Source organism: Lynx rufus, unplaced genomic scaffold (genome assembly GCF_022079265.1).
Source record: "Lynx rufus isolate CCGP_SWC_20201006 ecotype Redwood Valley unplaced genomic scaffold, mLynRuf1.p SCAF_3, whole genome shotgun sequence".
Lineage (NCBI taxonomy): Eukaryota > Metazoa > Chordata > Mammalia > Carnivora > Felidae > Lynx > Lynx rufus.
The window spans coordinates 156,216,876-156,230,314 of record NW_025814845.1 but is presented as its reverse complement, the minus strand read 5'-3'; the positions used below and the strand labels follow the sequence as shown (position 1 = coordinate 156,230,314).

The window sequence follows — 13,439 nt, the reverse complement described above, 5'->3', positions numbered from 1 at the left end:
TGTGGGGTTTCTAGGGCTGCGTGAATTTCATTTGCCAGGACCATAATCAAGGGATGGGTTCACATTTCACACCGACAGTAGGAGCAGTGCCCCCTCCGCCCTGTCATGTGTTGGTCAAGAACACAGGCATCATGTAACGCTTATTCTTCAGAACAAATGTTACACGGTGTGTGTGTCATTTGTATTTATAATAATGTTAATAAAAGTTGGGCCAAAAGGCCAAGAGAAAGTAAGTTGTTTACCAAGTTTGGTTTAGGTCAGAAAAAAGAAACCTGGTTCCTGAAGATAAACACTCCTATTATCTTTTGCTGAGAAATCTTTATAATTACATTTAACACAAACGCAATTCACCTCCATTCCATTGAGGAAACCATTTAATTCATCCTGAATCTGTGGTGCTTAGAATCATACTAGAGAGATGACAAGCCAAATAAAATAACAGACATCAATTCTGTAAAAGGTTAAACTCCCAACTGGGGTGAGGCTGTTAGTGTTCCTGGAGATAAGAGAGATCTCCCTAAATCTATTTCTTAAAATCAGCATTAATTGACTTATAATTCCCTTGCAGCGTTACCATAAATAAGAAAACTGAGATCCTTTAATTCTGTCCTATAATCTTCCCAGATTCTGAAAAGAGATTGTGAGAAGTCAGGCAAATAGGCTTATAAATACAATAAAACTTACATTTCAATTATCAGTGAGTAAAAGCAGCTACAGAGGTTATCTTGTCCGACTCTTGCCTATGTACAGAATAACAGTAATAAAAACCTTTCTTACTAAGATGCAGCTGTCCAGCTTTTATCCATCACATATCTGCAACTCTTAATTGGTTGCTAGTATCTTTTTCTCAGGACTAAATGATTCAATTGCAAGGTCATTGTCTCCAGTTCTTCATTTTAGTGAGAGGGGTGTTTCTTGGGGGCTCTTAAGCCAGCGCTGAACTGTCCGTGATGTTGGCAGTGTTCCGTGTGTGTGCTGCTCAATGTGGTGGCCACTGGCCACGTGGCTATTAAGCACTTGAAATACGGCTACCGTGAGTAGAGACCTGAATTTGTCCTTTACATCAAGTTAAATTTAAGTATCCACATGTGGTTAGTTGTTACTGTGCTGAACAGCGCAGTGCTGGGTAATTCCTAACATTGTGGGTCCAGGAGTTGGGCGGGACAACATGGTGGCCGGCATCTGTTGGGGGTCATAAAAAGTGGATGGAACATGGTAGGGTAGGGTGGGGAGGAGAGGGAATCCATTCCCGATGCTGACTTGAGGCCTTTTACAGATGCTGGTCACCGGTTCCTTGTTGAGATTTAATGAGTGTCCACTGGAGAGCTATGCTTGATGGGGGCTCTAAGTTTATAGAAATAAAACTGTGTCTGCCACCAGGCAGCTCACAGTCTAGTGACAGAATAGCAGCCATCGGATTATGGTATAGTATCTGACTCTTACAAATACAGGGATGCCTTGCAGGTTAAGGGAAGGCAGAGGGTATAGCCTTGTCAAATGGGAGGAGAGGCCAGGAAAGGAACTGGGAAATCAATAGAAGAAGTGATATTCAAGCTGAGCCTGGAAGTAAATACAGAGCAAGCTATAGAAAAAGGAAGGGGGTGTGCATTCCGGGCAGTGAGCAGGATAGGCCCAAAAGGATGGAGATGAGACAGAGATGGGATAGATTAGGGTAGACAGCGAGTGGCTGAAGATGATGCAAATGTAGGGCAGTGACCAAATCATGAATTCTCGCTTGCTGTGCTAAGGGCTTTGTAGTTTATTGTAGATCATTGATATTCAGATTTTAAGGAGCATAAGAATCTTCTGAGACTACATACACTGTGAGGAGTATGAATCTTATAAACTGAACGTGGAGGCACACGATTCCAATCAATTTTCCATGTGATCTTGGGCAAGTTACTTATTTTCTTTAGGCTTCTACTCCTTAGCTGGGCTTATTCATGGCCAAGCAAAATAGTCAGCATGTGACCGTATGTTAACCTCTTTTCTGCAAATTCTAGCATGACGTTAGAAACAATCACGAATAAGAAGTGTGCTTTTATTAAAACCACATTAAAGCCACAGAGTAACAACAGTGTGGACTCCCCAAAGTATATTTGACTAGGATCTCTAATACCCCTTTCCTTTAAAAATCTAACTTGCCTGCATGTACAGAGAAGTAAACTGAGGTCAGAAGATGAAGGGCCTTGTGCAAGGTCACACATTCCTTAGTGGAGAGCTAGGCTGTTTTCACATTTGGAAACTACACGGCCTCATCACAGTAGAAGAGGACTTTGGTTTTAAATCACCATGTACCTTATGTACAGATGAAAATATGGAGCCCACTCCCAGTCCCAAAGACAGCCATCTTCCTAAAGCTATAGGGTTAGTGACAGAGCTAAAACTAAAACAGGGCAACCTGACTATGGTCCAGTATTTCTTCTACATTTCCCTGCCTTTTTCTACGCTATGCTCAAATTTTTTTTTTTTTTTTAGAGTCAAGTGAAGGTCAGACTATTATGAACTCTATCCCATAAATAATTTTTCTAATGTTTATTTATTTTTGAGAGAGTTTATTTATTTTTGAGGGGGAGACAGAGAGAGAGCATGAGCAGGGAAGGGACAGAGAGAGAGGGAGACACAGAATCGGAAGCAGGCTCCAGGCTCTGAGCTGTCAACACACAGCCTAACATGGGGCTTGAACTCACCAATGGTGAGATCATGACCTGAGCTGAAGTCAGCCGCTTAACCGACTGAGCCACCCAGGGACCCCCATAGATAATTTTTCAATGGTGCAAGATATATATAAAGATAACATAAGTTCGTCTGTATTTGCACTACTGTTACATATACTGTCTAAGCAGAATGGAGAACATTAGAAATTTAATAGATGTCTACTTATAATTATCACAGAAGAAAATGGTACCTTTTAAAAATTTCTGCTTTAGGGCCCCTAATTTAAATACAACCATGATTTATTTTTGCTGTTTTTAGCTTGCTTTCCTCTCCACCCATTGAACCAACTACCTACAACTAATGGGGTCTCACGATTTTGCAGAGAATAATAAGCAATTATAGTTCTTCTGTAACAAAACAAGCAGTTATTAAGACGAAGAAGCCCAATAATGAACTAATCATCATATTTATTTTTCAAGGCACAACTGGCTTCAGAGTTAAAGAAATAAACTCCTGAGTAAACGTTTTAAAACACTCCCCAAATATAATAAATTATACTTAGCACAGAGTTCCCAGTTTCACCCACAACCTATTGCAGTCCCCTCGGGGCCGGGCCTTGACCTCTGTATTTTTAAAGATGATTCTGATGCCCAGATAAGTTTGAGAATCAGTGATACAAACAGTTCTGCTGAGCGGGTTGTGAGTCATTCATTCAGTGGATATATTACCCTGAGTGTGAGGCGTGATCCTCATTTGATTTTTTTCTCTCTGCTTCCTATATGGCAAGGACCTTATGGTAAATCTCTGGTTCTATTGTTAAATTGATATCTGCATTAATTAAACTCGAAAATAGGTTCTGGCCAGTTTCTTGTCTATAAAGTGTACCCAAAGGCGAGGGTTGGTGCTGGTTCTAGTCTGTCTGCCTCCTCATTTCACACTGGGGGCTGTTAGTTATCCAGTTCCTGGAGTTGTGGCCAGGAGAAACCTGGGCTTTGTGCCTCAGTGAGCTCTTTATGTTGATTTAATGAGACAGGCAGCAATATTCAGGTGTGCTTCAGGGATACTAAAACAGGCAGGCTGAATTTACATATTTATGAGACAAAACTGTTTGAACTTAAGCATGTGCACACAAACACACACACACACACACAGAAATTGTGTCGCTGTGGTGTTTTCCTTTAAATGCTTTACATGAACAATATTTCCCAAGGTTGCATTATTGATAAACACAAGAACTACATCTGGAGGAAATCCTTTGAAATTAGATTCTAAATCCACATTAATGCCAAGTAAGTAATGAGTACCGAGAGGTACTGAATAGGAGAGCTGGGAGCAGTGGAGAAGAAAACGAGTCGTTTTTCCTTTTTTCTGTCTAAGATGGGGCAAGTGCTTAATTCCTTGCTTTCCCTGTGTCAAGGTTTGTTTGAGCTGTGTGTGCATACGTGTGTGGTGAGGGAGAGGGAAAGAGATAAAACACGATAACAAAAACCTAGGTCGTAAAATGTCGCTGCTTCGTAAATATGCCATCATTCCTCAACCCTTGGTTTGAAAGGGGGCGATGTCAAACACACACATATAAAATGGCAGCTCTAATCATCGCAGAAACACTGGGGCAGGAAGGACAGAAGTCATTGCTTGTTCTCTTACTCTCCTCTCACCTTAGGGCAGATTTTTATTAAAACAAAACAAAACAAAACAAAACACAACAGAAACATATCTGAGCCGATTTAATTTCCTAGAGATAGCTGTAAATGTATTTATCAAAACAGATCTTCAAAAACCTGAAACTAAATTATGCCTTACTGAGTTGTATGAGGTATTTTGTTTTTCACATTCAGAGAAACTGGTACTATTGTTCAGATGATATAGCCTGGGAGCAAAGGAGAAGCCAGCATAGCAGGCCTGCAGGAGGTATAGGGGACAAGGGCATGTCTGGAAAGGGACAACATGTCTGAGTACTAAAATCTTCTGAAGGAATACTGTTTGGTGGGACCATAACGCTGCCAGACCCTTGCTTGGTTCTAAGAGGACAGAAGACTTGGGTCTGGAAACTGTCTTCCTTCCAAGGGTTCCCGTGAGGGGGGAAATTTTCAGTATTTTGTTGGACGTAACTTCCCAGTGAGCTATGAATGAAAGATATCCCTATGATCTTCAACCAGGCTTCTTTCTTGGTGAGGAGGACAGTCCTAGTTGGGCCCATAGGTGTTCTTTCTTTGAGATACGAAAGATGCACTGAAATAAATATAGCAACGATCGCGACCAACCTTGTATCTATTTCCAAATCACAACAAAACATTTTTATCATAGTGATAACGGAGACTAATTCCAGAATAGGCAATTGCGGCAGAATTGCTTCTGGAAAAATGACATTACTTTTGATTAAGAAGTCAGGGTTCCATCAGAGTTACAGACCATGAATCATCACTGTATCTAGTATATTCAGCTCACACCACATAAGTTGGGGGAACTAATATCAACGTGTGAAGTCTGCTAGAGGTTCAAAAAGTAAACTGTTGCTAAGGCTTTCCTAAAATGGAATGGTTTTAATGGCTTAGTAACTATAGAATTTTCTCCTCCAATTAAATGCCACAGATGATGCCATGAAAAATGTGACACAGATGATCTGGGATATTAAGGTGCTTTAAATGAACCTGTGTAGAAGGTCTCGAACATGTTTACCTGGTAAGGGAAGAATCCAGAAAGCCAGATGCTTTCAGAAACAGAAAACCCAGACACTAAGGCTGCAGAGTAAATGACTGTGTTCCAAAAAGCTACAAGTTACGTTTTAATCTTTCTGTGGGCCAGAAGAGTTATTCAACCAAGGCTGACACTCTCTCACAACCCCAGGGGGAAGCATGGCCTTTGCTGCTCATGACAGCTGTCACATACATCCTGTCAATAACAAGTACAACCAAAGCCAACTTTAAAATCAGCTTTATTTGACATAATAGGAAAGAGAATCACTGGAGGTAAATAGATGATGACAAATGGGGTCAAAAGAATTTCTACTGGAAAACATCACTCTAAAGCAAAATTAACGTGCTTTAAAAAGTATCCCTAAGTGATGACATAAAGATATTTGGATTCAATTTAGACGCAGAACGCCATTTTCCCCAGCACTGATGAAGAAGTTGTATATTACCCATAGGAAAGGATAGTGGTTTGAAAAGCTGTGTTTAGGGCCTCATTTTCGTGACTTCCACTGAAGTTCACAGTCATCTGTGAACAGTTGAGCTGTTGTAGAATCTGGTAGCAGTCACCAGGAATGAAAATAGACGATCTGAAAGTCACTTAGTTTTTTTCTTTAGGCAAATGTCTAACTCACTGGTATATAATATACATGAGCATTATTCAAAGCGAGACCAAACTGGTTATGAGGGCTGACTTCCAAGGCCGATGTGATGAATGGGTCCTCACGGGCACACTGGTTGGCAGTAGGTTACCCCTATGAGCCTGGGGGCTGGAAATGCTCCAAGGCACCCCACGTTCCCTTTAGTTTACTCAGCCTTCAAAATCCAGCTGAATTACTAAACATCAAACTTGGGTCATGATGCATTTTACAACTATTCAGTGGTAGCAAGGGTCTCAGTTCATTCTTTGTTTTGTTTTGTTTTGTTTTGTTTTGATGGAGAGGGTGTGAGCAGGGGAGGGGCAGAAAGAGGGTGAATCTCAAGCAGGCTCCACTCCCAGCTCCGAGCCTGACATGGGGCTCAATCTCACGAACCACGAGATCATGAACTGAGGCAAAATGAAGAGTCGGACGCTTAACTGACTGAGCCATCCAGGTGCCCCACATTCTTTTTTTTCTTTTTAATTGTTAATGTTTCTTTATGTATTTATTTATTTTGAGAGAGAGAGAGAGAGAGAGAGAGAGAGAGAGAGAGAGAGAAAGGGAGGAGCAGAGAGAGAAGGAAAGAGAGAATCCTGAGCAGGTTCCAAGCTATCAGCACAGACCCCAGTGCGAAGCTCGAACTGATGAACTGGGAGATCATGACCTGAGCTGAAACCAAGTGTCGGATACTTAACCGACGGAGCCACCCAGGTGCCCCTCACTCTTTGTTTTTGATTGCCAAACATCTGTTAAGTATTTTATTTTCGAAAAATGTTCTTATTAGGGGTGGCAAGAGAAGATGAAGATTATCAAATAGCTATCATACGATGAGATTTAACTACTTACACTGAAGTTCTTTCCTCTAAAAAATGGCACCCCTCTGATAAAAGGCCCTTTTATGCAGCCATATATTAAGTGTGCCTTTTTAAAACAAATTTTTTTAATGTTTATTTTTGAGAGAGCGAGCGAGCAAGCGAGAGCGCACAAGCAGGGGAGGGGCAGAGAGAAAGGGAGACACAGAATCAGAAGCAGGCTCCAGGCTCTGAGCTGTCAGCACAGAGCCTGATGTAGGGCTTGAACTCACAAAACGCAAGATCATGACCTGGGCTGAAGTCAGATGCTAACTGACTAAGCCACCCAGGAGCCTCTAAGTGTGCCTTTCAAAAATGCCCTGTGCTACTTAAGAGATAGTCAGGGAAGGTTCAGGAACACAGGTGGCACTGCGTCACCTTTACTGGCTTATGCTCAGGATTCAGGTCGTTGTAGCTCTTCTATTGGTAAACATGAGTTTTCCAGTTCAGTGTCTTAAAAGCTAGTTACTGAGGAAATGCTCTGCATAATGGACTTAATGATCCAGGACTGGAATAGCAGGGATCTGGGATGAGGTGTGTCAGGAGAGCTAGGCTATTTATATATGGGCAAAGCTTACATAGTCACTCCTGCATTATCCTTGCTATTAATAACCTCACACTCTTCGCGAGTAGCTAATTTAAAATGAATTTTACGTGATTGAAAGTACCCAAAATGGAAAGGAACCTTGAACTATCTCTGCCCTAGTAGCCCTAATTATTAATAGATTGTGTATCCAGGATATAATATGATTGCCTGCTGATAGGTATGATTTATAATTGTTGTTCCCTAACTACCACTTTTAGGTGGTTTAAGCGATTTTCTCACTGCCTTCTGCACATCAAGTAACTCTTACTGTTCCTGGGACTCATGCCATTCTACTTTCTTGACATGGTGGCCCTTTCTCTTTTGCTACTAAGTCACACCCATTCATGAAGGTTGACTAAGGGCTCTCAGAGACTGTTCTCCAATATCTCTATTGCAATGGGGTCTCTGTTTTCTTTTCTGTTCTTTTTTTAAACATATTTATTTATTTTTGAGATGGAGAGATAGTGGGAGCACGAGTCGGGGAGGGGCAGAGGGAGAAGGAGACACAGGATCAGAAGCAGACTCCAGGCCCTGAGCTGTCAGCACAGAACCCAATGCAGGGCACACATTCACACACCATGAGATCATGACCTGAGCCCAAGTCAGATGCTTAACCGACTGAGCCACCCACGCACCCTGGAGTCTCTGTTTTCTGAATTCTGATTACTCCTGTAGTCAGTTTATCATTCAGCACACGATGTTCTCTATATGTGTTTATTTAACCCTTGTCTCTTCTTGAGTGCCAGCTACCTCATGTCCTTGGAACTCAGCATTGTTAGACGTATAGTAACACAACTCTTGCTTCAAGATGGGTATCCCCACCAAGCCAGTGAGGTGGCTTCATTTTGCAGACCCTCAGCAACAGAATTCTCTATTGATACCGATCTTTGGGAGACCTCAGGCTTTCATGACACCAAAAGAAGAATTCTAGGGGCGCCTGGGTGACTCAGTCGGTTGAGCGTCTGACTTCTGCTCGAGTCATGATCTCTCAGTTCCTGAGTTCGAGTCCCATGTCGGGCTCTGTGCTGACAGCTCAGAGCCTGGAGCCTGCTTCAGATTCTGTGTCTCTCTCTCTCTCTCTGCCCCTTCCCTGCTCATGCTCTGTCTCTTTCTCTCTGTCTCTCAAAAATGAATAGACATTAAAAAAAATTAAAAAAAAAAAAAAGAATTCTAGAGAAAAGGCTGACCTGAAATGCCCAAGGGGTATTGTCCACACAGTAGACTCTCAAGTTGTAATCCAAAGAGTTACAGGACATGCAGCCAAAAACCGCCACCTTGAGTTGCTTCACGGCACAGTCTGTGATTGGTTCTCCGGTGAGGGCGTAGGTCCCAAAGCTGTCCAGGAGCACATGACATGCAAAGGGGTCCAAAAGGCAGTAACAGGATGTGGATTCATCCTCCACTGACATCACTTCCTGTTGGGAAAAGGTGTTTTAAATTCTCTCAGCTTGGAAAGAATATGTGATTTAACAATGACTTTGCATGGACATACATGATTTTTTAAAGAATATTTTTACTGTCCTGTTTTTCTTGATGTTGAATGCTCTTTTTCTATCAAAATACATTGTAACTGCTCATGTAGGGAACTTACGTGAGTTATATTAAGTTAATTGAAATTCTATAGGTTACAACAAACTTCATTTCCAAAGTTCTCCTTTTTCAGTGATTTGTTCAGTGCCCAATTTATGAAAATCTGTAACAGTTGAAAGCAAACTTTGTTTTGAAAAAGGTCTATTTCTGAAGATCTCTTCCAATATCGTGAAGGTAATACTTCTTTTCTCTCAAATATTTTATCCTCTTTCTACCGGATTCATTCGTGAGGGACCATTAAATAAACGGTTTCAATAAGATGGGCTAGAATACTTCCCTGTCCTTGATAAGAACTTTGGTGTGTGTGACTGGTTGGGGAGAGCATAAATATAACACCATCTGGATGAAAAGCTTGTGAGGAAGTGCTCAACAGAAAAAACTGAAATGGTAAAAAATCAAGGCAAAGCAAAACATAATGGAAAAAAGAGCAAAATCTGGCCCCTTTATGAAGCCCATGGAATAAATAGCTCATGGGCTATCATGCCCGGGAAATGTGCCCCTGGTTGTACCAGGACCGAATAAACAGCAGAATGCATTTTCAGCAAAGAGTACAGGCCAGTTTAGAGATAGCTGGGCAGGGTAAATGTAATCCATTTGCAGCAACTGGGAATTTTCTTCTCCTAAAGAAACAAGATTTTCCTTTTACTCCTTTTGCTGGGAGCACCTCCTGGGAGGTAAGATCCCAAGGCTAGCGGGAGCAGGTCACTGTGTTCCAGCAAGATAATTCACCTGCTTTCATGCAAACTGACTTCAGACAGACAGAAAAGGAATCCCTATCAAATAAATCAGAGGTTTCACATAAAAATAGCAATTCCACTGCAATCTCTGTTGTGTCCGTCTCTTGTTACCTTCCTCACATGCTTTCTCGTTTTCTTGCCCCTCTCTTCTGTTCTCTCCTTGTGCTGCATCTCTTTCAAATGTACTCATATCCACAGGGAGACAGACGTTCAATAATTTTCGGTGCATTCATTAATGCATCAAAATACAGTTAGCCAACTACTGTGTTGCTGAACATTTCAACATGTTATAATCCCTATGATGGTAAAGTCAGACAGAAGTTTCTTTTATGAACACCACCTGTGTGCCCTGAGCCTCCTCTCTGTCTCCACAGAGATGACAGGGAAAGTCAATTCAAACAGGGACATGGTCTGGGAGGAAGGACAGGAGTAATGGTTTTATGGACCAAGGATGGGCACATAAAGGTAACATGCCTGTGTGAGTAAATACATACGAGTGATGTATTCTAAAACCAAACAGAAAAGCCCCAGATCCTCCCTTCCTCCTCTTTTCCATTATCATGGAAAAACACTAGCCAGTACCTTGAGGATGTCGTAAAACACACACCATCAACCCTTTGAAAAAACAAGAAAATGCTTACAGATTTCACAGCAGACTCGTGTTAAGGAGAACATAAGGTTAAATCTATCCCATAGGTGAAAACCAAATCCCATTTTTTATAAAGGAAGAATAGGGTCTCACCTCCCACTTGCCCTGCTGCGTCCTCTTCTTTAAATGGATGTTCCAGTGCTCAGAACTGACGTCCGCACAGTGTGGTATGGTCAATGCAAAGGGTGTGGTGACAGTCATGTCTGGGGGGCCACAGGTGACTTCAGGACTCAGGAGCACCTCAGATCCATCCGACTGGAGGCTTGATGGTTGGGAAAGGATACAAGAAGCATGTAAAGAAGGGGGTACGTTTCAATGAGAAGTTAGTTACAGACTGGGGTTTTGTTCAGGTTGAGCAAAACTGTTTCCCAGGATTCTCTCCTGGACGGCACCTTACATGCACATGGCTGGTCTGGGCAATAGCCATTTATTCTGAACCACTCAAGCACATGGACCGAGTTTAGCTTAGGTTTCAAATCTAGGTTGTGACGAAATGAGAAGTGCTTCTTCAGAAATATAGGCAGAATAGAATACAGTGAACACCTGGTTGGTATGCCACACGCCGGCTGCTGCATTCTTATTCTTGTTGATGACGTTGTCAACGACCGAAGCCGAGAGCTTTATAGGAACGACTGATCCCTTTCTCCCAACAACACAATCTACAAATATTTTTAATGCTAGTAAGTGATAAAACAACTTATTAGGGAACAAAGCAATGCGTCAACTATGCCCAGATTGAGTGTGTCACTTCTGCTTTCGAAAACCTTTGTTTTCTGCCAATGCATAAACACACAGGTTATAGAGTGATCGCGCAGGAGACAGTTATAAATGTGCGCCACCAAATACATAAATGTATATCTTTCAATTCTTTCCTATTTTAGTTCTAAAGTCAAAGTCATTCCATTTAAACCTAGTGTTCAGATTTTTCTGGACTGTGAATTATTGACAGTGGGAATAGTCATGAAACAAGTAAAAGAAAGGGAAATTTAACTAAAGGGAAATGATATCACCTCATTGAATGTTTCTTTCATTTTCCTGTCTTTTAGTTTTAATCTCTGCCCCCAAATGATGCGAAGAGCCCCAAAGTCTGCTCATTCTTCCCCCAACTGCTTATGTGTTTTTGAACAAGCTTTTTTTTTTTCCCCCTGGGGAGAGGGCTGTATTTTTCACTTGTAAGAATGCAGTGTTACAGAATATAGACAACAAAGCAATTTAAGACTCTCAGATGGACATGAGAGCTATGATTGGTGTTATTTATTACTGAAGTTTTCTCTTACCCGACTTAGGAAGGGCATTTAAATATGTCATCCCTCATCAAAAAAGCAACCCCTTGAGCAAGATAGAAGATGGAATTTAGCACTAAAAGATACCCCCTTTTCCACGATCTTGTATAAACACACAGTTTTTCTAGGAGTATATCTAACATGTTATTAATTTCTGAATTGATTTAGTTGACACTGCTTGTTCTCTCTCAAGATAGGAACGGCCATCCTATAGCTTACGATTCCTAATGTGCTCTGCAAAAGAAGTCCAGGTGAATAAGTGGGCGGAAGCATCTTCTATCTAAAACAGACCTGAATGTGAATACACTATCCCCTTCCTTCTCCAGGAAGCCCTGAAGACAGACTTAAAACATTCAGTCTTCCACCTAGGCAACCGTAGTCCAAAGTGGACAGTTCCTCCCGTACAACCAGGGCTACAGGTGCACTGAAAATATGTCTGCATTCACCTTTAAGCAGAGCAGGCAAGCAAGGTGGGCAGAGTTGGAAAGTAGTGTATTAGCAAGAACAAACGCTCTCTGAACAGCCTAGAACGATATACTTGAGGTTCGGGGAGGGGGGGGGAATGTAAAATTCCAGCGCGAGCTACAAGCCGCCAGAAGCAGCAGCCTGCGTGTGGATGCCTGCCAGCGGCCATTAGAGAAGGTTAAGCTCTTTCCGTGTAATTGCTGTTTGCATTCATCACAGGCAGGAAAGGCAGGGATGCTTATGAGTGACCGATGACAAGCTCTCCTAAAAGAACGATTTAATTGCTTTCAGAGAATCATCCCCCTTGTTGAACATATTGTTCAAACATATGGGAATTTGGGGAATTATTTAATGCCAAATGAACTGAAATCAGCTAATTAGATGAACTCTCACACTCGTGAATAGCAAGGCTCCTCTCCGTAACAACTTAAACAGCATTAGGAATCAGAGGCAGAGCACGGCGAGTCTTCGGCAGAGCAGGGAACAGGAGCTTTGCATTAAACAGGCACTGGGCATTTCCACAAGTGCAAAGGAAGTAAATCAAGATTTATATCTAATCCCCCTACTGTGAAAACAGTGTCTGTGGGTGTAGGTCTCTGGGGAAGGAGCAAAACTTAAATCTCACCGTTTTTCTTCCCCAAGATTAATAATCATGTATCCCTTTCTGCCATCTTCTACCTATGGCAATCAGGGAGATTTACCAATATTAATTAAAGCTCTTCACACACCTGTGGAGGCAGGTGTTCACAGCATAAAGTCACAGAGAAGTCTTCAAAGTGGTGGAGCTGCAAAATACACCCGAAATTTCTGACTCCACGTGGGCTCCTGCCCTCTGTGACCAGATGCACTTCCCTTCCCTGTAACCACTAGCAGATTTCTGGTCCAACTGCTGGCTCTTGTGACATCCCAAGTAAAGATGGGGTGGGGGGGGATGGAGTCCAAGTGTAGTCATGGATACAGACTTAGGACATTTGAGGACAGAAGTCTGGGGAGAGAAGCCTTTAACTGGGTCTGAGCAAAATAAAGATTCATAAGGACAGTATGGATGGCATTTCAGTTTTCCCATAGTACCTATGACAAGGACGTGTCCATGCTCTTGCTAAGCAAAAAAAAAAAAAAAAAAAAAAAAAGCAACACAGGTTTCTAAAATTGCTGTGAGCTAATGATAACTGTGAATAACAGCAGTGACTTCAAAGCCATCATATGAATCACCGTGGTGCATCACACACTCTAGTGTACATGGGAAAGTCTGGTTCTGTTCGACTTTTGCTACTTGTCTTTTTCCTTGT

At 41.9% G+C, this 13,439-nt stretch overlaps 1 protein-coding gene across 1 annotated transcript in view; it reads right to left on the bottom strand.

Moving 5' to 3' along the window:
* UNC5D (unc-5 netrin receptor D) overlaps positions 1-13,439 on the bottom strand; it is a 545,977-nt gene that overhangs the window by 27,375 nt on the left and 505,163 nt on the right. Inside the window, exons 12-13 of the mRNA XM_047092087.1 lie at positions 10,496-10,664; positions 8,614-8,841 (exon numbers count right to left, since the gene is read on the bottom strand). Of these exons, the coding sequence (XP_046948043.1) occupies positions 8,614-8,841; positions 10,496-10,664 (397 nt within the window). The remainder of the gene's footprint in view (positions 1-8,613; positions 8,842-10,495; positions 10,665-13,439) is intronic.